The following is a 26,411-nucleotide window of genomic DNA, read 5'->3' as shown; positions in this document are numbered from 1 at the left end:
AGAAGATAGTAATTTTATGAAAATTGGCCATTTTTTCTAAAAAAAAAAAAAAAAAAAACTAAAAGAAAAGTTTGCTTATTTAAAAAAAAAAAAAGATTTTTTTAAAATAATTTACGCCAAAAAAAAAAAACGAAGAAAGTAGTAGATACGGTAATAAGTATATATTGACAATTTTTCTATCATTACTAGATGATGGCCAAATTTGCAGAGGATGACCGCATAGAACAGATGAATGCTAACACGCGGCGCATGAAGCAGTTAGAACACAAACGGGCGGTGGAAAAACTGATCGATGACAGGAAGGCGCAGTTTGCCGCTGATCGCGAGAGGGAACTCGAGGAACGTCGCGAGGAAGAGAGGATGGAGGCCTTCAGGAAACAGATCATCGAGGAAGAGAGGCAGAAACTGCTACAGGAGCACGCCATGAGACTCCTAGGATACCTACCAAAGGTATGAAATGCTGGTCGTTAATAGGGAATAAAAGTCATTGGAATTTCCGTTGTAGAATTATGTGTATTTAGTGAAAACTGGATTTAAATACCTGTACATGTACCTAAGAATCTCATTCTCTTTCCCGCAGGGTGTGATCCGAGATTCCGGAGATCTAAGCATGCTAGGTTCCGAATTTAAGGAGGCATACAGCAAGCGTCAGATCGATCCCTTTGATGATGAAGCGTGGGACCAGCGTCGGTAGGGAATTGACCAATCAAATTAGGCAACTGTGATAATGAATTATTTTTAACCAATGCCGTCCATCGTTACACTGCTGTCTGACTTGTTTATGGTAGAATGTAAAATTTAAATTTTATATTAGATTGTCAGGTGATGTTACTATTTTACAGCAGTGGGGGTATTCCATTTATTACTATCTGTTTTTATACAGAAAATTATCAAGAGTGAATGTGTGAGAAAATGTGAAATGTGTTGTGTATGAGGGACTTGTAATGTGAAATTTTTTGCTGTCTTGTTTTGCCCAGGAATAGTTGAATAATTATTCAATGGTTGTATAATATTGGTCAGAAAACACATTTACATCATGTATAATGCATTTCATGATATGTGTGTCTGTATATTCTGCTATGCAGTATTTTTCTGAATTTTATTGTGAATACATGTACAGTATACAAAGGAGTAAGGGGTTACTATTAAGTTATTCGCTTATTATTACTCAATGAAGTGCTAAGATTGATTAATAATATACATGCGTGAGAAGAAAAAAACACAGTCGAAGAAACATATATTTCTGCAACCCTTTGTTTCGTTCCCTATTCCTTTTATTTTTAGCCAGATAATATTTCATTATAAAGGTGTTCTGTATTTCATAGGATTAAAATAACTATAAAATTTCTTTTGTATAAAATCATGCCAATTGAACAGTTAAATAACTTCTGTGAAAATTAAAAGATGAGAACTGAAAAATTGTAGTTTTCTTTATTTCAACAACTAATATTTACATTCGCTGTAAGCCAACTGTGAAATTGATTTGAAAGTCATTTTTGTGTATACTCACGCGTAGAAATATACACGGAGAAACGTGCATTAACGTGACGTCACAATGAGGCTGCAGCGACGTTAGTAAAAAATGCAGCGATATAGGGCAGCGAGAAATTCAAATATTGAGTATATTTTAGTTGCTTCCGAACATGTAAAATGTAAAGATAAGGAATGTTTTTCAGTTTAGTGTGAATTATTGGTGTGTGAATCACACAGACTTGCACGTAGGCATATTTTTCATGAAGCGCTAGCACCAATAACTCGCACAAAACTTAAAAACATTCCTTAATTAAATAGAGTTGTGTATTATTCGTACCTTGTCAAAAAAATATATATACTTGAAGCATTGCATGATTATCAGGGAAAAGGCGCATTTTATTTTCTTAAGGATTAAATGAAACAACGGCAAACTTAAACAGGCCTAAAGTAGAATTATTAATGAATTTAATCAAACTAAGTTCCTACTGGTACATAGTCTAAAAATATTGCATTTCACTGAACCTAATGCTGATGGTTTTTAAACTCTAGGAAATACATGTACTGTTAATCAACTTTAATTTGCATGAGAGAAATATTAACCCGTTCTGAAAAATTCTTTTACTCACAAATATCTATCTCCCTGAACATTTTTTTTAGATTTATGTTTATATATTTTATGTAGAATCTTCCTCAATTGCAGAAAAGTCACTTTCTTATCACGCTTATTTGTAAGAGTGATACCAAAGCTATAATATGAATCAAAATCAAAATTTCGATCAAGTTTGTCAGTTTCCCATCAATTTCTTTTATCCTAAAACATCCATATCTGTAGCATAAGTGAAGCAACAAATGTACATTCCACAGTTGATCAGATTCAAAATCAAAACCCACAAAACAAGAGATGATCTGTGTTTATTGATATTTTATTTGAGCTACAGGAGTACATTTTAAGGCAAAAAGGTGATCTTAAAATCAAACACTTCGATCAGGAATTAATTCAATTATTTCTTCATTTTAGTTAATTTTTGATTGGTCAGTTGTATATATATAATTTTTTTAAAATAGAAATAACACTATGGATATGTCAATACACATCTTGTGTAATATTGCTCCAAATATGAAAAGTTGCAAAGTAGATAATATACATGTAATAACAGTAATAATATAAAATTGTACGGAACTCTCTCCTGCCTTGGGTAAGGTAAGATTGATTGACAAATTAAGGGAGAATGACCATCCAAGGGAGGTAAATCTAAAATGTACGAAAATTTAGAGATTTTTCTCAAATTTTGACGTTTGTTAAACTAGTGTTTGCCTGAATTCTTGTTTAATCTCCAATTTAAGGTGGATGTCATATTTACAGTAAATTCCATCTATACATGTATACTATTGGTCATTCTGCCTTAACATTAAAACTGCATGTTATAAAATTCCATTCTGTATGAAGTAATGAAAAAAAAGCTTTAGATTTTAAAAGCACTGATTGCCAAACTTTGAATATATTATTTATTCTATACTCTACATGCTCTAAACAATAATCATAGCCAATTTTATTTGAAAGATTTGGTGCAGCTGAAATGTTTTGTGTATGACCATAATATTTCTAGCATAAAGCCGACTCTCACATTGGCATTCTTAAAAAAGATTTTTTTTTCCTATGGAATGCATTTATACAAATGTTTGATTTTCTCACATAAACAATATATTTGCATAAAGACATATTATCTTCCACAAGTGAACAAATTGTCATTTACTGAAACTTTTGCATACAATGTAAAATCAAACAAAAAATAATATTCAAATTGAAAATAAATCAATTTCTTACGTATTCACAACATAACCAATGTATGAAGTCTACAACTGATGCATAGTTACTTATATAGACTAAAATGTATTCATCTACTAGACATGTTCCATTCATTCAAAAGTAAATTTAATAGCACAATGTAGCAAGATATTTGTGACTTGAAAAGTATGCACTTTTGAAATCCTTCAATTTGATTCAATTTTGAAAAAAAAAAATGCATGTGAAACTTTTAAAAGTTTATTAGTTGACATTTTATTTTGAGAGAGTAAGTCATAAAATGAGTCCAAATTTAAACAAATGTCTGTTTTCCCTCTCCCAACTCAGACTTTAAACTTTGGGTTGGTTAAGAGATGTGGATAATATTCTTTTCTCAAAATTTCATCATTAATGCTGAATTTCAATAAAATGCATAAAAAATGATTGTTCCCTGGTGGTTGTAAAATTTTTAAGCCGGGCCATTGTTAGCCAGTCAGTTGGGAAGAGGCAAACATTCTTTTTTAAATGGACTTGCATAAGATTAAAAGGAAAGGGTGTAGAGAAAATATGGCACTTGTATGTTATAATACAAATTGTTTGACTAAAAACCCATCCCAATTTACTTCTTATCATCAACAAAAATCTAAAACTTTATACACTAAATAATTTAAATGTTCTCCCTTTTCAAAGGAAAAACTTTTTCAGCACTTTGCATGCAATTTTGAATTTTTGTAGCATTTTCCATATTAACAGGATTATTTTTACACCGTTTCAAACTTGCAAAAATGTTGCCATTTTATAATTTGCCTCAAAACATTTTCATTCAAGAGGTTATGCTGTCTTCTTTGAATTCCCACATCACAAGGGCAAAGGAGGTAAAAACAAAATTGTCCACTGTAAATGGATACAGTACTTTGTGTGTATGTCTGGGTGTAAGTTCATGTATGCAATTATTTACATTTTCGCATGAATCACTGAACAAACAAACAGACTTATTCTAAAAAAATCACAGGTACTCAAAGCCATTCAAAAATTCATGTAACTATATGTGTACACAATTAAAACGTGTGATCAGGAATGCATAATTAATAATTGTAAATTAAACAATCATATAAAAATTATGCTATATACAAAGCTTTGGAATAAGATGACAATATAATGTACTGGTACTTATAAATGAGCAAGAATATATATAAAAAGCTTAATTATAACAATAAGTGTATAAGGACAGGTACATCTCTAGCCCAACTATCAAAATAGATGAATTATAATAATACATCACATAACACACACACATACATACATATGGCAACATAGTAACATAAGGTTCGGTCTTATATTTATTTTATATCTAATAGAAACATGGTGAGGTCAGGAAAATGTATAACACACCCAAAAAAAGCAAGTACAAGAATTGAGTTGATGAAGAGAAAAAAAATTATGTTTCATGGTAGACAAGGACAGAATCTTTTAAGAAATGTTTCATATATCACAGGTTATTGATTGGACATTTTTCTTGCTACAGCAGTTTGAGAACACAGGAATATGAAGGCGTGGGTAATGTTATGATAATAATTAAATTTTAGTGAATTTACACCAGAAAGAGGTGCATTTTACTTGGTTTTAGTAAGCTCTAATTTTGTGTGAAGTTTTCCTTAATATAAAATCTTTCTCTGTGCATATCTATTCTTGACTAGTACCAATTACATGTAGTTTCTCCAAATATGACTACGACCTATAGAGACAATACTATATATATCATATGACTGTTAAATAGTTCTGTGTAATGTCTCCTGATAAGCTGCTCTATTTATAATTCTCTTTTCTTCATTTATAGGATGAGATTTATGCTGAACATATAATTAAATACAGAATACTTAAATATAACGATTATGGCAAGCATTAAATACCTCTTACATTACATTATCTAAGTTATATTATTCTACAAAATGAGCTCTAATAAATATATCAATTTTAAGGGTATTTTTAAAGACAATCTTTCATTTAAAATCTAATTTGAATATCATTAGCAAGTGCTTCATTTATGAAAAATATCAAATTTTAGTCAAGATCTTCAATCTATGAACTTTCTTGTCTTGTGCTAATCGAAAAAAAATATTCTGTGGTAAAAGAAAAATATGCATAATTTCCCCAATAGAGACATGAGGAGATATAAATACTTCAATCATAGAGTTTCAGATAAAAATAATCTTAACCCCCATCCCCTTTTTTAAAAAGAGTAATAAAAACAGATGTTGGCACTAAAATCTTGGAATGTGTAACAATTTTCTCATGAAACTGGTCCTCGAGAGGAAATAAAAATGCCCCTTGTTTCTAGCTTTAAATTTTCTTATGCCCTCACAAAGTCAAAACAGTACCAAAAGGGAATGTATTGTGTAGAAATCTTTTACAAACACGTAAAAAAAATCATTAACATTGGATCATAAAGTGATCACTTACAAAGAAATAGAAACATATATAATATGTTGTATAAAAAATATTCATCTATATACACAGTAAAAAAAAAAATGGATACTATATATATAAAAAGTATTTTAGTGGACAATGGTTCCCATGGCAACAACAATCCTCAGGAATCATCTCGTGTTGAATAAGGCATACTTGATCATTAACGTCCCTAACACAAGCCACAAGGAAAATGTCACATGACCCGCCGAGTTCACATTTCTCGTGAGGTCATCCTGAACAAATAATAACTGGTCAATGATATGCATCACCCCATTTGTTGCCCCCTCGTCCATGTGAATGACATTGGCTGAGGCTCCTCCAAAGTAGATCCGCACATCTAAAAATAGATCAAAATGTCATTAAGTAGATCAAAACTAATTTTGTTTGATCAGTTTGTCAAATCACATATTAATTTTTGTCTGATATCCCTATAAAAAATATTACACAGAGCTAAAGTGATTGGGAAAAATACAGTACACTTCCCTTATAAAGAACTCTATGATGAGGACTATTTATTTATAAGGACACAACTAATAAAATAAAAGACTTTCTATACCTGTACAAAGCTGTGTTGAATTTTGGTTATAAGGATATGAAAATTGATGTCACTGTGACTTCTTCAACAAACTTCTTCTATACCCAGTCTGTTAGTACTTACACCCCTCCCCCCTCCGATCTTAAATTCAGAATTCAGTAAGTTTTGGTTTACACAATTTTCCCGTTATTTTATGGTTCGACTGTAAAATTACCTCTGTCATTTGTTTTAGTGAGACTTATAGTCTCCCCGTTAAGCATTTTCATCTGGTGGTTCCCGTTCCCCATTTTCTCTATATAGATCCTCCCCGGAACAATCAACCGCTTAAACAACTGGAAAAAAAAGAATTATGTCATACAGCCTCCAAATTCTTTATTTCAGAACCCTTCATTAATTAAAGCATTTTCATTTTCATGATACACATTATCATGTAATATGGAAAATCATATTTAACATGTAATATGTTTTATTATCACAATTAACAGATATTTTTAAAATCACATAAATGTTTTTAGTAATCAAGTTGCAATATTAATCTCTATGTAACGGAAAATTTGTCATTTACAAAATTAATTGTGCAAATCATAAATAGTAACTGGTTTAATTGATTCATGCACATGTAGAGTAAATTGAAGTTGTGTTAGTTTTTATTTAAAAATTTTTGATAAAATGCATTTAAATCATCTTCCTACAAGTCGGACAAAACTACATTTATTTTGCTAGGAGTCAGTATTTTTTTTTACTATAAATCTATTTCACTTACATATTGGAATCTTGGTGTGTCTCTCATGACTCTGTTCCCGTTAATTGAGACTGAGAAGTAGTCTATAGCGCTGGAATTAGGGACAAACACGGTGAACTCACAGGCCACAGTAGTGGTTCCGCAGTACCCCATGTCGTAGCTAGACGTGCCCTGTGACCCGGTGTTCATACCGTTCAGCATGTTACAGGGGTACGTGTTACAGGGACTTTTGTTGGCGTTACTCGGGTCGCTGCAGTAGCTGACGTACTGACACTGTGTCGTAGAACTGCCATTACAACTCAGACACTGCTGGGAGTTAGCGTACTGGGGCTGAGAACAGTAGGCGGGGCAGTTAGATCCCCCGGACTGACAAGGGGCCGAGTTACAGGGGTACTGATTGGCGAACTGGGACTGGGAACAGTATGTGGGGCAAGTGGTGCTCCCTCCTATGTTGCTATTGGCACACACAGCTGTGTTACAGGGATATTGGTTCTGGTAGTTTGCCTGGGCACAATAGGTGGGGCAGGTGGTGGACCCCCCTGTGTTTGTCTGACACTGGGCAGAGTTACAGGGGTACTGGTTCTGATACTGGGCCTGACTACAGTAGGGAGGGCAGGTGGTCCCCTGGTTAGAGAGCGCGGCTGATCCATAATTTGGAGGGTAGCCGTAGATCTCAAAGTTACACTTCTCCGCAGTGAATCTTCTATCCGTCAGGTAGTTCTTCAGTCCCACTCTCCGCATATAGTCATAGGTACGCCTATAGTGAGACAACAAAAAGTGTACTAATATGTTCTCAGAATGACAGGCATTATAATTTATTTACATAAAATATGACCAGGTGATTGAGTTCTTCTAAAAACCAGAAATTATTTGTGACATCTTTCATTCATGATTCGATCTTCAGTTTGAAACCATCCATGACCAATATTTTTTTCCTGACAGAGGCCACATTTAAAACATATTTAATAGGTGTATCGGTGTATATATGTGGTTCACAATGAGAAATATTTGCAAAATAATAGAGGGTTGCAAAACTCAAGAAACAATAAATTCTTTTTCATATGAATAAAAAATTGTTTACTGCTACATTTACTAGATACTTTTCATCATTGTTAATGACCTATATGCACTTACAGTAGCCAGACGTCATGACAGATCAACATGGGGAGATCCAGATAGGGAATTCCCAGGACAGAGTCGATGATGTGGATCATCCCGTTAACCGTCTTTATATCCGGCCGGATCACACGAGCCTTCACGTTACCTCCCTGTACCCAGGTTTCTAAAAATAGTAACAGACATAACATGGCTTTGTACAACTTTCTGAAAATGTTATCATTATTGAATGGAATCAGTTGATGAGAATTCAGCACAATTTCTCCTTTTTGAACCTCCAATATAAAATATAAATCGAATAAAATTGCACCATTAAGTTTTAAGAATATTTTTGTAAACAAAATGGAAACTTAGTATTACAACAATGACGATGGGAAAGGATGGATTCCTCCATTTTAATTGTCCTAAAATTCATTATAATTTCATCCTATAATAATAAGTATTTTCCTTTCGATTTTGAAATCTCTATTTTTTTTTTTGAAAAGGGAGTGGGGATTGGATCCAGTGGTCACACTAACTCTTTCAAAGGTTTGGAGAAAATCAAAATCCATGTAACAACTTACCATTTCTTTCATTATAAATGGTGACCTTCTCATTGCTGTACATGGTCTGTCTATACTGACGACTTTCGTATCCACTCATGGCTGGCAAGGACGAAATGATAATGGGGTTGTTAGGGATCAGAATATGTAGTCGTAGCACCTGAAAAACAATGACATGAACAATATGCTTGAAAGACAAAACACATTCATTTCTATTCTACAGTCTCTGACCAGCAAGAGCTAAAAAATGGATTTGCTACTACAGCAAAGAAAGTTAAACAGTCATGCAAATCTCAAACCAAAAGAGGCTGAGAAAATACATGTACACTTTAAGATATAATAACAATTGGCAAGAATTTGAGATATAGTATCCTCAGGCTGGAAAAATATTTAAAGTATAAGTATCTGGGACTTTCAAATCACATAACATTATATCCATGTCATGGTATTAAGGATATCCATGATTTGTCATTACAAAATTTAACTGTTCTTTTTTTCTTTCTTTTTTGGCCTAGAGTAGTAAATTTCTAGTCACCATGTCCACCAGTGTCTGATTACTATTGAGGTTGGCCCAGGGGATGTTAGCGATCTTAGCGAAGGCCGTGTCCAGAGGCATGAAGACCGAAACCCCCGAGGGCTGAACCAACGCACTCCGAACGTTCTCCGCACCCAGATTTATCAGCTGTTCAAATTTCCTTTAAAAAATGATTTTATTAAATAAAAAAAAATTCATTAAATTTAAATATAAAATGACATCTGCAGGAAATCCTAAATGTTGACATGATTACAATGAACATGTTTGTTAATAATATCATGAATTGATAATCAATAAAGCAAAGTTATTTATCATTTCCATAATTTTTTTAAAATTTGATATTTTTTTTCCATAGATAACAGTATTTTTGTTTAATAGACCTAAGGTTATTTTTGCTTTGATTTTATTTTTGCCATTTCCAAATAAACATTTTATATAATTATGCTTAACTTCATGTAAAAAATATGCAGTAGGCACAAAACAGGAAATTAAAATAGACTGTGAAAGAAATGGGGAAAAAATATTTAAAATGATACGATTGTTAGTGTTTACAGTGAGAAAAAAGAACTCCTTGTCACATATTATTCAGCTAATTAGCTTAACCCCAGAGAAATATAAATTTGACCTACGTTCCCTCTCTCTGAATCTGTTCTCGGATGTTGTTATAAACGAATCCTAACAGCTGATCGACCACGTGAACCACTCCATTAGACACCGTGATATTTCCCTCCACAATGGCCGCACTGACACCTTCACTGTCAACATACACTGAAATCAGAATGTAACCATTGATTTCTTTAAACTTGAATATTTATGCCTGAGACTATTCCATGACATCATGTTCAGACAAGAGATGTTTGTAAAACACTTATGCCCCCTCAGCCCATATTGGAATTTTCCTAAGTCCAAAAGGGCAAAACTCTGTCAAAAAAGGCATGATTGTACCCAAAACAGAACTTGTCCAAGATATTTATCTGATAAATATGTTTATTATATACCTAATGTGTATCACTCAATTTTACTGTTGATTTTATGCTATCACATGATTTCGTGATCCTACTTTCCGGATCACCACACACTGTGGTTTTCTGATTCCATATCAACACTCTCTGAAACTGATGACGTAGTACACAGAATCTTAACGTTATTTTTCTTGCACACAAAAAAGTCCCTTGTTATTTTGCCTTGTTTTATTGAAAAATGTTATACAAATGATTTCTTAAGTTTTATTTTGCTATATTTTGCTAGTTATGAGGGGGTATATGATAAATTTATCATTATAAAAGTAACTTGATTCGAAGAGCCGTATTAACACATATCTATCTGATAAATCTGTATACCAGTTTTCATCTCAGTATGTGCAACCTCTGCAAAGAAAATGAAGGAAAACTGCAAAAATTGGAATTTTTCTAAGTCCAAGTGACATAAATCTGTCAAAAATGGTGCAATCGTACCCAAAACAGAATTTGACCTTGATATACCTCTGATAGATCTGTACTCTTAATTTCATTTCAGTATGTGCAACGGTTGCGAAGAAAATGAATGGAAACTGCAAATAATTGAATTTTTTCTAAGTCCAAAGGGCATAACTCTGTCAAAAATGGAGCGATTGTACCCAAAACAAAACTTGACCTAGATATTCATGTAATGTATCTTTATACCAAATTTTATATTAGTATGTGCAAGGGTTGCGAAGAAAATGAACGAAAACTAAGTGGACCAACAGTCATCGACAGACAGCAGCAAAGCAATATGCCCTCCCTTCTTCGAAGGGGGGCATAAAAATGAAAAGTATTGTATAAATTGCAATAATCAATATCGAAATCAACAGTAAACATTAAATGTCCTGTAAAGAGCTATTGAGTATTGAAAGGATTGGTGAAAATTTCATTTTAAAACTATGCTTTACTTGTATTCGTCAATATTTTTAATGAGCTTCAAAATATTCACTTCTTTTTCATCCACAGCTAGAATGGAACAGAATCGCATATCCGGGCTGTGGTTTGCAATTATGATGGCAATGACCTTGAACCCTTGTAAAATTTGACCTACCATTGTAACCTGATGGCTTCCTAAAGGTCAACGGTTGACCTTTGGCATTGGTAACGCCTTCATTGTGAGAGATGCAGTTGGTGAAAATCGCCCGATTAGGAACATAATGAGCTTGAAGGATCTAAATTAAAAAAAAGAAAAAATAAGTTTAGAATTTATCTTTTTGTGATCCCCTTGGAATCCCTCTCTTTCAATCAGCACATTAAACAGTGAAAAAAAATAAAAATTGGAAGAATATGGGAGCCGTCAAGAAATCTGCAATAAAAAGGGGGAGATCAATGGGATTGGCCTTTAAATCAAAATTTCTATAGGATGTGGTGTGTGACTTATCTCATTTGTAATTCTGTAGGATCTATGATTATAATTATTTAGTCTCTGTAACAGCTGTATTTCTGTGGGATCTGATACTCTACATGTACATAATTTGGGGTATTCAAAAATTAGCGCATTCTATGGATATGGAGTTGCTGGCATAATCATGTATTAGTGCTATACAAATGTTCATGCTGTATATTCTATTTATAAATGTGGGATTTGATAGGTTTATATCCTGTGGGGTTTGATAGGTTTGTGGGATTTGGTTGGTTTGTATTATGTGGGATTTGATAGGTTTATTATCTGTAGGATTTGATAGGTTTATATTCTGTGGGATATGATAGGTTTATATTCTGTGGGATATGATAGGTTTATAATCTGTAGGATTTCATAGGTTTATATTCTTTGGAATTTGATAGGTTTGTGGGATTTGATAAGTTGACATTCTGTGGAATTTGATTGGTTTATATTCTGTGAGATATGATAGGTTTACATTCTGTGGGAATTGATAGGTTTGTGGGATTTGATAGGTTGATATTCTGTGGGATTTGATAGGTTTGTGGGATTTAATAAGTTGATATTCTGTAGGATTTGATAGGTTGATATTCTGTGGAATTTGATAGGTTTATATTCTGTGGGATTTGATAGGTTTGTGGGATTTAATAAGTTGATATTCTGTAGGATTTGATAGGTTTATATTCTGTGGGATTTGATAGGTTTGTGGGATTTAATAAGTTGATATTCTGTGGACTTTGATTGGTTTATAATCTGTGAGATATGAAAGGTTTACATTCTGTGGAAATTGATAGGTTTGTGGGATTTGATAGGTTGATATTCTGTGGGACTTGCTTGCTTTATATTTACCCATTATATTCTATGGGATTTAATGCGAGTATATTTACCCTTTGTAATTCTGTGGAATCGTTCTTGAGTCTGTTTAGCTGTGTGATAGGAATCTTCTGCATTGCGTTGTCATTTGGAACAAATAAGGTGGTAATTTTGTCTGGTGATGAGATATCATTAATGCTGTCCTGTACGTACATGTCACTCATCAAATCTATGAATTGCCTGCAATTTTAATTTATTAAAAATTCATTTTAGTTGTAACAGGTCATTTAATTAGGGAAAAGATTTCATCTATTTTGTATAACATAAGTTGTCTATATTACAATTGAGTTACGTCAAAAACATATTACTCTGCTTGACGCTACTTTTTTAAATATAATTCAAGGGGGCCAATTTTTCTGTATATAATATTAGTACCTAAATTAATAGGTTTAAGAGAATGTGAAAAATTTGTTAAGGTGGTTTGGTTCTTTTTCTGTGTTAACTTTTTCATGTACTTTAAGCAAAAACAAAGTTAACTCATATAAAACATGTAAACTTAAAGGTAATTTACAGTAAACCTTGCTCTGAAGCAAGAGTTATGCAAGTTACATACGTAAATCTCTGTGAAGCATCTTCTGGATCTTGGACCAAAACCACAATTTGTAATTAATCACTTATATGGTTTACAGAAATATTATACCATTTAGACCATGAACACACCCATTAGTGACTTTGCAAATTTTGCAATTTGTTCCTTCTGAAATTTCCACACCATTGACGTAATACTTGATTGGTCCAAATGTGCCAGCCGAGTTCTAAAAGAAAACAATTACAAATCAGTCAAATCTTTATATCAGTAAACCTTTTTCATACAAGAGGCTCATGGGCCTTATAGGTCACCTGAGCATTATGCAACAACTTTCCAGTGATTTAATTTGATTCATGTTTTATGCCAGATGCTATGACGTTCACAATTTTGAAAGAGGCACCACTGATCATCATAACAATACACTTAGCAGTTGCTTAATTTGTTTACTTAATACCCATAGGCAGGGTGAGATTGATTCAAAAAAATGCATTTCAAGTAATCAGTAATATTCAGCAATAATATAATGAAAATTACACATGAACCCACTTGTAAACGCATTAGGCACTAGATTCACACATTGCACAATTTTTGAAAAGGCAGCCTTGCTTTTCAAAAATATTTGATTAATACCAAGAAGCAGATCTCAAACAATTCATTCAGTTTCAGTATATAAGTACACCCCCCATGGTACCCCTGACCCCGGGACCTTGAAATTCACAATTCTGGAAGATTAGGGTCCTTGTTCATCATAACTACAAAGGTAGTTCATCTGCTTAATACCCAAGAGCAGAGAAGAGAATTTTCAAAGATTTAATGTATTTTCACTATATAATCAATAGAGCCGCCCTAACATCCAGGCCCCTGACCCTAGGGCCACAAAATTCACAATTTTGGTAGATACCACTCAGCTCATCATAACTATGCACTTAGTTAGTTTATTTAATACCCAGGAGCAGAGAAAAAGATTTTCAAAGAATTCATGTAATTTTCACTATATAATACAGTAGTAGTGACCCGCCTTTTCAACACCAGAACCCCCACCCTGGGGCCATAAAATTCACAATTTTGGTATAAAAGTCTTTTTCATCATAACTATGCACTTAGTTAGTTTATTTAATACCCAGGAGCAGAGAAAACGATTTTCAAAGAAATAATGCAATTTCACTATATACCTATTTAGCCCCGCCCTAGCAATAGAACCCCTTACCCCAGGGCCACGAATTTCACAATTTTGGTAATGGACTCAATGCTGATTACATTTATGCAAACAGTTTGATGTCCAGGAGTAAAGAAGAAGATTTTTAAAGATTACATTAATTTTATTGGTTTTTGCCCCCCCCCCCAAGCCCCAGGAGGGCAGGGACCATGAAATTCACAATTTTTGTTCCCCTTTACCCATAGATGCTTTGTGCCAAATTTAGTTGAAATTGTTTTATTGGTTGCAGAGAAGAAGCTGAAAATGTTTAAATTTTAACGGACAACGCACGACGACGGACGAAAACAGATAGCAATAGGTCACCTGAGTTTATTCAGGTGACCTAAAAAAGAAAATTACATGTGTATTTTTTATTCTCTCTTAACATGATTAATTTATAGAGTTTTCAAATTTAATTTTAGACATTAAAATTAAAACTCAAGAATCTTTATTGAGAGTTAACATCTTGTATTATAATTTTTCCATATGATATAATTTGAAAAAAAAAATTCAAATTCAAATTCCGCATGCAGAAACATGAAAAATGTGCAAGAAACATTACGATAAAAAATAAAATAAATGCAAGACTGAATATAATCCACCCCAAAACTTATTTTCACAGTATTCTTCATGTCTTTTCAACATATCATTTCAAGTGTGCACTTTATATACATTTAAAATTGTATTTACTTCAAAAGTTCAGTGTCAATCATCATTATAAAATTAGAATAAAAACTCATTTAAAACTCAAAATCTTACACTTCAAAATAGTCAATATAAATGTACAAAACTCATCAAATTAATAACAAACAGGAGATGTTTGTAAAACACTTATGTCCCCCTCCCCCCAAATTGGAATTTTCCCAAGTCCAAAACGGCATAACTCTGTCATAACCGCTCTTGTGCTTTTACAGAACTTGACCAAGATAGTCATCTGATAAATCAGTATACCAAATTTCATCTCAATATGTGCATCAGTTGCAAAGAAAATGAATGGAAACTGCAAATAACTGGAAATTTTCATGGGCCAAAAAATAGCCTTATCGAAACCCTTCCTTTGTTATGGTGTACACATGATATCTTGTGGTTTGGGGTTTTTTTTCTGTGTTAACTTTTACAAGCAAAAACAAAGTTAACACATATAAATTATGTAAACTTAAAGGTAATTTACAGTACACCATGCGCTAAAGCAAGAGTTACCCTAGTTACATAGTAACATACGTAAATCTCTGTGAAGCATCTTCTGGGTCTTGGATCCACCCATACGCTGTTTTCTGACTTGTTTTACGCATGACTCCATTTAGACCATGAACGATCCCTTTGGCTGTAAACGATGTTCCCCATGAAATATCCGTTGACATACACTTGCCAAACAAGACGTGGTAGAAAAGAAAACAGTTATAAATCAGTCAAATCTTATATCAGTTAACTTTTTTCATAAAAAGAAAAAAAAATTTTAATCTCAATTAATTTATAAAATTTTTAAATTTAACTATAATCATGATAATTAAAACTCCAGAATCTTTATGAGATATCATATCTTATATCAATTAATTCTGCCATGATATTTTTAAAAAAATTATACTTCAGATTCAAAGTCCACATGCAGAAACATGAGAAATGTGCAAGAAAAATTATGATAAAAAATAAAATCAATGCAAATCTGAATATATATATTCTCCCCTCAATTTTTTTTCAGTTTTCTTACATTATGTCCTTTAAACAAATTATTTCAAGTGTGTACTGTTAAAAAATTGCACTTAATTATTAATAAATAAGTTATTGACTTTTCAGGTTACTCATGACATTGTGTTAATATTTGTTTTGTTTGCTTTCAAAGAGGTTAACCAAGTTATGTGATTCCACAACATGCAATTTTCAAACACTGTCAAAATAATTAAAGGTCACAATTTTACAACCCTTTTAATTCATATGGTGCTTTGCTATAAATTATAAAACATTCTCGTAATAATTAATGCAAAGTGTAACAACACTTTTCACATGTTATACTTCAACAGCTTAACAAGTAGTAGTTAAAAATGGAAAACAATTTTATTAAACAATCAATACTTAACCATTTACTTTCAAAAGCGTTAACTTTAATCTCCTTGGTACTGGCATCTACATGTTTACATTCACAATGACACATGCTTTGAAACACACAATCTGATTGGTCAAAAAAACAGAGATTTGTGTTTTCAATGATGGAAAACCTTAAACCCCCCAGAGGTCATAAGGTTTCTTTTTTTACATTTCCATAAAAGGTCTATTTTCTGAGAGCACCAAAATTGATGTATAATAAAATAATATTAATAAAATGTCACCATTAATAAATAAGAACTTTGTAAAACTTAATTTATTGCACAAAATCTTTATTCAAAACAATCAGTATAAACAAAACTCATTAAAAAAATCAAACCTAGGGGATCTCAGAACTTTCAAAGATGCTCTACCAAGATATCTGGCAACACATGCCATAAAATGTGGAAAAATCAGTAAATAATTCATGAAAAATGCATAAATTTTATGTTGACTATTAATAATTATTTGATAATCTGTATACAGGTTTATTTTTGTTGTTGTATTTTTTTGTTTCTTTCACTTTTTGTATACAAATCTGCCCCCTTTTTAAATTCACCCAGTCACAGTATTTTAGAAGGTCTGAACAACAAGTTATGGTCTTACTAATTTTTTTTGTTAATTCTCCCATAAGGATGCCTCATTCTAAACTTGCTAACCTGTGACAAGGATCAAGAGGGGTCAGGTGGGCAAAAATAAAACAGTGACAAAAATTTCCCTGTAGACAGTTTTTCCGTAGCTAATGTACTAATACATGTAATATTAGTAAAGAGCATTTTGAAAGATTAGTGCCTTTAAAAATAAGTTAGTCGCAGGTTCAGGCTACAGGCCATGGTGTTAATTTTTTTTTGTTTGCTTTCAAAGTGTAAAAGTTATGTGATTCCACAACATGCAATTTCCAAACACTGTCAAGATAACTTAGAGGTCATAAGTAAAGTTTAAAATTTGGTTCAACTAATTCATACTTTGCTAAACAAAAAATGGACAATCATTCAGAATCAGTCATGTCACAATTTAACTTTTGAGGGGTCGGCCCAAGAGACTGCAAGCAAAAAGAAACAAAGCCTCCTCCTGTTTTGTTTCAAATTATTTCAATTAGTAAATGCGATAATTTCAATTTTTTTTCTTTCCAAAAAAAAGACCTCTAAAGATTTTTTAACATGTCAAAATGGAGCCCCTCTTAGATTTGAATTCTACAAAATGTATAATGTAAGCTTTTCCACAAAGAAGGCCACTAATAGACATTACTTTGAAATGTGAGGATTTCTCTGTTTCATTTCCTTCAATAAATGCCAATTTTTTTCTGGAATCAGAAAATTGATTTAGAGGTCAACTAGAAATATGTCCACAGGACATGAATGCCCCTGCCAGTGTTCAGTAGTAAAGCAACATGAAAGAAATGTGTACCTTCTTTCAGTTCTTTAGGATTTGTCTATATAAGGAATAGAAGGTCAAGGTTACATGGAATGTCAAGGACAGAAAAATCGTAGGTTACCTGACAGTGTTTTAGATAAAAGCAGAAAAGTCAAGTCCAGTATGCTACAACACCCACCAAACACTTACGGTGTACAACCGCTGTTTTCTATTTATAAATAATTTGTCACCGTTGGAGTCCATGCTGCGGAATTGTATATTGTCCCTCATTGAACCCGTGGTTAGTCTCGAGCCATAGACTGTAAAATTAAAATACAATACTCTGCCCACTATGCGTTCCGAATACAAGTAAATAAAACATGACTTACTGTGTCCATTCTCTGGACGCGATTGAAAATGCATCCCCGTTAACGCTGCTCCGTAATTGTTGGTTGTCCTGGATAGCTGTGGTGGGTACGCGATTTGATGGGACTGAAAACCACAAAGATGGAGGCAAGAATACCAAACATTGTCCAACTCGTGCTCAATGGTTCTGACTAGCTTAATTTATAAGTGCATAAAACATGCATGCAGATAAATCATTTTGTGAGTTTGTTACTTCTAGTGCCATGTGATGAGGAGAAGGGAGAAATGTGATATAGGAGCATCTTTTATTTCTAAAGTTATCATAAAAACTGCCCTCTCACAAGCATCTTTGTTCATGTTGCTAGCTGAAAATTGTTTCTCAATCTGTATTTAAAAATTACCCTCTCATTTCCAAATTGGACATGAATGCGGCCTAATGATTGATATCCAAGTTTTCACAAGACCCTGAACTCATTTTAAAAAATGCCCCCCCCCCACTTTTGTACCTTACAGCTTACTGAGATCTGGGGCCGCAGTTTTCAGTTTCCTTATTTAGTAATATTATTTTCATCATTTTAATAAACTTGTTTGCTGATCTGTCATGAGCATACATGTGTAATCAGTCAAGATGCTGCAGAAAATGAGGTTCACCGCTCCTCTTTAGTTCTACTCTTGTGATGTTTATATTAAATAAAGTCAAGCCTCCTTATATCAACTGGATGAACTGAGTGAAAAATTCTTATATTTTTTCTATATATATAAGTTCCAGATACTGATCGAGGGTAAAATATGCTAATTTAAGAAAAATGTGCTTGACGCTTCCAAATCACTTTGACTTATGGAGATATTGGTGTTTGGGAAACTGAAGTTCAGCTCCTTGATGCAGGTGATTATGGAAAAGTTTTTGAAACATTATTACAGTATATAAGCAGAATTTTTAGTGAGACCTAATTTTGGCATTATTAGCAAAGGTGCCGAAATTGCTAAAATTGAATATCGCTAAAAACTAATTGTGTTTTATTTGTCATGTGTTTGTAATAGCTTCTTTAATGTGCATTTTAAAGTCACTAAATTAACATCTCGCTAAAAATAAATTACCAGTTTTTAAGGACAAATTGATAAGTTTTCGTCTCACTAAAATATCCACTTATACGGTAATTCTTCCTTCATTTAATTATGGGTATACTTCATGTACTTGTGCTAAATGAATTTGAACATAACACTTGTAGTTGTACCTATGTGTATTAAAATATATGTAATCAAAAGCAAAATAAAAGAGAAGTTGGACTTTTTCTTGATTGGTTTTAAATCTATAAATTTAAAATGCAATAACTTATTTTTAAGCAAAGGCAATATATACATTGTATATAACTATTTAAAAATCAGGCATGCATTGGTTAAAAGATACATACATTCTGAAAGTTTATATTCATCATCAGTGATCATTAAATGAAATTTAATCTAAATGCTACTATTTAATTACCAAATTGAATATGTTTAAAAAGAAGAAATCAATTTCAAAATTATTGAGGGATGAAACTGGACAGAAATGACCACAATATCATTTCCTAAGTAAGAGTTATCTTTCTTACAAGAGAGTCAATTGAACCTTAAATTTATTTATAAATGGTAGTCTTCAAGATACCCGGGTACTGCTAATTAAATTAAGCTGCAAATTCTTCGTTTTGATAACATAGGAAAAGTTATGAAGATCAAAAGTGATTTCATCATGGTTATTAAATTTAAAGAGTAGATTCATTCAATTCTGAGTTCAATTCATTCATTGAATAAAGAGTTTTTAAAATATATTGTGCAATTGCAAATTAACCAGTAATTCAATATAAGATTAATATGTTTACATAATACATGTAAATTTTTTTTAAAAATAGAAGTACTTACTTGTACAGAACTTGAGGTAATCTTTGAGCTCGGTTTCTGTGTAGCTGTCTATGATGTTACGTTCTCTGTATGGTAGCTGATTATAAGCCGTGTCGTTAAACGCGAACACCGTCATCGTAGTCGGAGACTCGTAGAACCTCGTAAGTTGTGCTCTGGTAACCAGCTGCGCAAACTGAAAGTTGAAATAATCATTTTAATACAATTTTACTTTAGAACTATTGTACATGCAATAAGAATTTTTTTTTGCAATGATTCAATTTTGGCATTTATTAGCAAGGGGCATTGGTTTCGCTTATCAATATCAAATTCATCTTCAATTACAGGTTTCATTCTGAACTCTATGGTAAAATCAAGAAAATTAGACTTCTATATAAAATTTAAATAATATTTCCGATGTGCAATGATCAGAAGTATGTGTATCATATTTTTTAGGGGTCCATATCTCTTCCATTCTCTCAAAAGTCTTACATTCACTAAATATTTTCTTTTTTGTTCTGATTTTGTTGTTTTTAAAAAATGATGCCTTTACATTAATTCGGTTATTCTGGAGTTGAAGAATGTGCATCCTGACAATCATGTAGTTACAATAAACCAGTATATCTACGATGCAATGTATCTAAATATAAATATCTGTCCCAACTGTCTCTTTATGCAGTAATGAAACTCTATTCCTCAACAAAAGAGATCACCATGGGAGATAATCTCTTGTAGAAATTAATTCAGCTTTCTACATTTGTTTATACATGTTATACCTTACAAATTCCTGGAGAAAGTTCAGAGAAATGGAAAGTTTAGTAGAGAATTTTTTTTTACACGTCTGCAGTAAAAGTCAATTAAACCAGAGGGAGTTATCTCTCTTATCAAATGGTTGTTGAACCTTAAGAATTAATACATAAATGATTAAAATTTTGACTTGAGAAGATTTTGTTGGTACATTGTACTACCTTAATAAGTATCAAGATATTAAAGTTAAACCTGGGAGTAACTTTAACTGCTGTAACAGTTTTGAAGGGGGAAAATTAGAAATGAATTTACAAAACAGAAAAGAAATCCAAATTTCCAAGTCTAATAAATCATATACTTATATAAAATAATAGTATGTCTACTCATGAGCTGTGTTTCTCAAGCTGTCAATACATTCTTAAGTTGTAAAGAAATAAATTTGAAGATAATCAAGTGTAACACTGAAATATTTAGGAGAGTTTTATTCTCCTTTATCTGTTTATATGGCTGTCTAATTCAAAGCTCGGATCATTTCCCACAGTTGGTTTACAGCCCTATTATTCTGATTATTTGGATTTCATTTGCAATTGCCTTAAGATTGTCATGATCATGCTTAAATTCTGTCATTATGTATTCTAGTATACTAAGTACTTTAATTTAAATTCTTTTTTTTTGGGGGGGGGGGGGGGTGTAAAAAAATGTCAAAATTTAAATAGGTTTAAATATGATACCTTATTGTAATATATGGATTTTCATGATCATGCATACTTTTTATGGGTAAATATGATAGTCAACATACCTAGACATGTTTTAAAATTATCATTTAATTTTACATTTTTATGTCTTTATAAAATATATATAATTTTGTAAAGGGGTAAATCTTTGATGCATAACATGCATAAAATATTTTATAATCCACAATTTAGTGTTAAACTTTTAGCTTAAGCTTTCTCAGTTCATCATGTTCATGAAGATGTATAATCTTCTAATACTGTGACATAAGCTCTCCCCCCCCCCCCCCCCCCCCCCCCCCCCCCCCCTTCCCTTTTATTTCAAATAGCTATTAGTCTTGCAGTTCACATTGAGGACTCTAAGTTGGTAAATCTGACCAGTGACCAGTCCATTATAAAAATCTGTCACTCGAAGCTGTAAGCCTGCATTAAATGTCAGAGAGTCACAATTTTACACATGATACACTCTACATACAAGGCCCCACACCATTACAAATTGAGTTTTAAAATCCAGACATATTTATCATGTCACTGGTATGAATGTGCACTGCCCCCGGGGTATCCTTTTCATTAAAACACATGTTAATCTGGGTCACTCAGCAATAATGCTTGTCAAAAAGTTCAAAGAAATGACAAGGTTTTCTGGAAATCAATTTAATATGTGATGGATGACATCTTTTTACGAGAAAGAAAAAAACAATTGTGTATTTTTAAACACTGATAGCTACTGGATATATGTTAACATCCTGAACCAGACTTTTATATATACATATGATATGGGGCCATCTTTAAAAAAAAATGTTTGTTTGCCCTCTCTTGGCTATAAAAAATGGCCAAACTTATTATTTTTTTACCTGCATGCAAGAACTAAATTTGTTTTAAATTCTTTTTTTCCAAAATTTACTCATCTGGTAAACAAGTTTGTCAGAATTTTCTTTAAAGAAAATTTCTCACCTTAGCTACCGTCTGACCTAATTTTTTTAACCCTTAGATAGGAGAAGGCAAAAATAAATCCTTTTAAAGATGGCCAGATACAAGTGATACCTATATAAGCTTAATTCAGTGAATCAAGCATGTTTTTGTAATCTGTCTGCAATTTTTAAGGACATAGGTACTCAAAGAGAAAGAGTTACATGTATGTAAAATCACTGACACTTCTTTAATTTTCATCATTGAGTTTCAAATTTTGACCCCCCCCCCCCCCCCCCAAAATCACAAAAGTCATACATTTACTATATATATAATATATATTATACACTTAACCACTGTTAACATGCTATCTTGTTACTAATAATTAAAAACTAAAACAATACAGTGTCATGATCAAATGATTGTCCTTGCATCATCTGTTTCTGGAAGGGGTCGATCAGGTTTTGTTTTTGTTTTCTTTGGGGGGGGGGTTGAAATAAATTGGCATTGAGTAGGGCCATCCTTAAAAAAATGTTTGTTTGGGGGTTTTCAGACCCAGGAGGGAGGGAGGGATTTTATTTTTTTTTTCAAATTGAAGATAATGATAAAAAAAAATAAAATCCCAATGAACAGTGGTAATTTCCATTTATTATCCTCTTTTTTTTATTTAATTAATATTATTTGGTCTGATTTTGAAAAAAAAGATATACACAGAACGGAACTCAAATATTAATCTCATTTAGATGTTAAGACCTGTTCATTTATTAATACATGTAGTTAAATTTCAGCATCAAACTTGTAGTTTATTTTAAGAATCTTTATTAAACAATACTTTTATCGGTCTATTTCGTAGTATTTCTCTTTGAAATTTACCTCTTTGTTAAGACAACGCTTGCAAACAGTTTGAACCACACACAATTTCTTAGGAATAGTTGGGATGTTTTGTGGAAAACTGGGAGGGGGTGCTTGGTACGTTCTCGAGTTTTCACCATGCATCAATTTTAACATTACGTTTCAAAGACTTGTCATACTGACAGACAACATTTAGTATTTGGGATAAAACATTTCTGATCCATATAATTTTTTAAGGGATGTGGGAACTGAACGATCATTTTTTTCGACATGACGGACTTAACTTATCAACTTCAATGTGCAATCTATTACAATAGCTCTTTCCAGGTATCGATGTATCATTCCATTTAATTTTTTATTCACCTTTTATTTTTATAGAGATGCATAAATGTTCTGCTCTTCAGCACAACGCTTGAATGTTTCCAACATGGTCTGACATTTTGGCGGCTTTTATTTTGTCAAATCGCCACCTATAATCGCTATATCATAAATACTATGAAGAAAGCGTTTTATTGACCCGAGTTGTTAAATTATTGTGAGCTCAAACCCGACTTTAAAAAGCTATTTCGACGAGCGAACTAACTTTTACTAAACAATGTAAGATGATAAAACGATAAAAAAAAATATTGTTAATATTTTGCCAATAAAATTTTTTGAGCGGGGGGTATTTTAATGAGGCGGGCGGCAATTCCAAACAAACTATAATTTTATTTTGGCCCAGCCTTTTTTTCGAAAATATTTATAAATCAATATTACAGTAAATCTCTAGATCAATAGTTTGTTTTATAAATGTGAAGCTTTATAACATTTTTGGAACATATAATTAATATATAGTTATTACATGAAAACAATGAATAAAGTTACACCGTTCCTAACTTTAATCACTTTCGAAGTTGACAGTTGATCATGTTTGATGTGAGAGAGTGATTATACAAATCAATGTTAGAAATAGTTAAAATACGCAGATACCTGATAAGCTATATAAAACTGAAATAAATACAGATAGTGACTCGATATGTGACAAACTTCTGCTATTTATATTCATATGTCATATCAGTTTCTATTATAATACACTTTGGATTATACCTGTGCAGAAGTATTTTATTGTGCTTAAACGCACTGCAGCAGCGATTAAAATGACTCTCAACTATATAACTGCAATTAACTTTTCTTTTTTTTTTATTTTAACATGACTGTATACTGCTAAGAATCTTGGATGATTACTGATGCATTAATTGCCACATGGTTTGATACTAGACAGTTAATCACTTAGCTGGGAATTAGTTCACTGCTAATTAATTGATCACCCTTTTCATCATAATTAAGCAATTTGTAATAAACTTAAACTTTCATCTTAAATTTATATTATTTTTAGTATTTTCCTGACATGTTACCCTCTCTCTCCCTAGAAGTGCATCATGATCACGCATGCAGCGAGATGGACTTCTAGAAGTGTTTTAACCATGTTAACTAAATCCCCTCTTAAACGACTTGGAGGGGATACAGTACGTAACACAATCATATGTGTTAATTCATTTGTGAGTGCATGAGTTAACGCATGAATTCTGTTATGTTTTTAGATATTTATAGATGTTAAAAATGCTTTTTAGAAGGGGATAGATCGATGGTCATGCAGCTTTGTGGAGGCCCCTCATGTCATATAACCCTTAACTTTGCGATTAATTATTAGTAATTTTAAGTGTTTATCTGCAGTTTGAGCTTTTCATCTGTTATTTTGAGCATTATATTTTGTTTTTGTTTCATGTCTATCATATAACATTAATTGTACCAGAGATCATGATGGACTGTGTTAAGAGGTTTGCTCGATCTCGAGTCCCAATATAGCAATGGTATATATACTAAGTAAGGAGTGAATCCTTGCCACATGGATTCAAATCCTACTGCATGCGTAACAACTGAAAACTGGTCCTTCAGATGAGACCGTATTTAAACTGAAGTCTGGCATTGTCAAAGTAGGTGCCTGAGAGCTGCATATGTATTAAGTCTAAATTTTCAGCTTCCCATCGACAAAATTAATGGTGACAATAAACATCTTGATCAATATGCGTAAAAAAAAATGAGAGTAAGAAGTGGTGTAAAAGTTATCAACATGTGCACACAAGAGGGAACCAGAGTAACTTAGGGGTTATGTTATAAATTAGGAGGGGAAATCGCCAACGCAGATTTCCATTTCAACCCTATAAACGGGGCTATAATTATTCTGTTAATTATTTCATATATATATAGGTTCTTCACAGGGGCCTGTAACATACTGTATTTGATTTTACGTAATCCTTTTTTGTATATATCTAGTGATTACGTAAAATCAAAAACGGTTTGTTATACCGGCCCCTGTGAGGTTCTTGTCCTCAGGAAATGACTCCTTAAAAATGTGTGATGGGTTGGTCACCTCTTACAAGTAAAGAAGTATACTCAGAAGTCACAAATTTTACTGTGTATACAGATATGTTTTTTGTTATCATTTCATGTTTCAGGTACTAGTATCTTAATTCTGTGTTGTCAATACTTTCACACAGCATGGGTTATTTTTAGCACACATAGCATTTAATTTATTTAAGAAAATAAAATTTGTTTACAAGCTGTCATAAAACTTAAAAGTTGTGTTTAAGTAATGAGTCATATGGCACTACCCACATAAGATTACTGCACCATAAATGACATAATTATGTTTCTAGAATTTATCCACATTTTTCCTCCAAATTATTCGATCTTTTTCAATATTTAACAATGCCCGTGTTTATAACAAAGTAATAAGGGCATAACAATAACATTCTTTTAATACACCTGTGTAATCTTCATTTACGCAATTTTTTTTATTTACAAACTTTAACCATACGCCATTTCCTAGTTTGAAATATTACACACCTTGACCTAATAATACTGAACCTTTTCCCGGGAATAAAAACGCGCGACTTTACCTTAGAAAATCCCGTTGTTCGCTGGAGAATTTGTAGAATATTTCCTGATATAACTTGTCCTTGCACATAATTAACTAGATAAAGTGAAATCAACAGTCCCAAATTCGTCAATTTCGCCTCCATGACTTCACATTTGAAATTGTTTACCTGAACTAAGGGACGCTACTCGTGAGCGCTTCCGGGCAGGTGTAAAAACCACAAATTATGAGAGCAGTAACCACAGGTGTTAACATGGTTATGACTTGTATTTTAAAATGGCTTGCAACATTCCTTTGAAACTGAGTTGGAATATTATGCTTTCCTTTCAACATGTTCAAAAGGGAATTGCGACATTTGCGTCAAAATAAACTTTCAAAACACTTAAACAGGCATATTTCTTTTACTTT

At 32.4% G+C, this 26,411-nt stretch overlaps 1 protein-coding gene across 1 annotated transcript; it reads right to left on the bottom strand.

Moving 5' to 3' along the window:
• Window positions 1-5,676: 5,676 nt before the first annotated feature.
• LOC134281888 (uncharacterized) lies at window positions 5,677-26,181 on the bottom strand. Its single transcript, XM_062764323.1, has 13 exons — window positions 26,026-26,181; window positions 19,872-20,043; window positions 17,802-17,926; window positions 15,396-15,538; window positions 12,465-12,630; window positions 11,248-11,368; window positions 9,825-9,963; window positions 9,196-9,355; window positions 8,682-8,820; window positions 8,137-8,284; window positions 7,024-7,759; window positions 6,475-6,592; window positions 5,677-6,062 (listed from the first exon to the last, which is right to left on the bottom strand). Exons 1-13 carry the CDS (start codon window positions 26,146-26,148, stop codon window positions 5,854-5,856), a joined length of 2,499 nt encoding a protein of 832 aa, XP_062620307.1. The 5' UTR covers window positions 26,149-26,181; the 3' UTR covers window positions 5,677-5,853.
• Between the last annotated feature and the right edge of the window lie 230 nt (window positions 26,182-26,411).

The sequence above is a fragment of the Saccostrea cucullata genome, unplaced genomic scaffold, assembly GCF_032062105.1.
Source record: "Saccostrea cucullata isolate Sc308-1 unplaced genomic scaffold, CSIRO_AGI_Scuc_v1 ctg12991, whole genome shotgun sequence".
Classification (NCBI taxonomy): domain Eukaryota; kingdom Metazoa; phylum Mollusca; class Bivalvia; order Ostreida; family Ostreidae; genus Saccostrea; species Saccostrea cuccullata.
Note: the sequence above shows the minus strand (reverse complement) of the source record. Positions and strands in the feature narration are given on the sequence as shown.

Excerpts from the sequence above, each read along its gene's own strand:
- LOC134281888 (XM_062764323.1), bottom strand. The coding sequence starts at position 26,148 with ATGGAGGCGAAATTGACGAATTTGGGACTGTTGATTTCACTTTATCTA. Across the intron at positions 17,927-19,871 it reads TTACCTCAAGTTCTGTACAA|TCTATGGCTCGAGACTAACC; the intron begins GTAAGTACTTCT and ends TTAATTTTACAG. Across the intron at positions 9,356-9,824 it reads CAGATTCAGAGAGAGGGAAC|GAAATTTGAACAGCTGATAA; the intron begins GTAGGTCAAATT and ends CATTTTTTAAAG.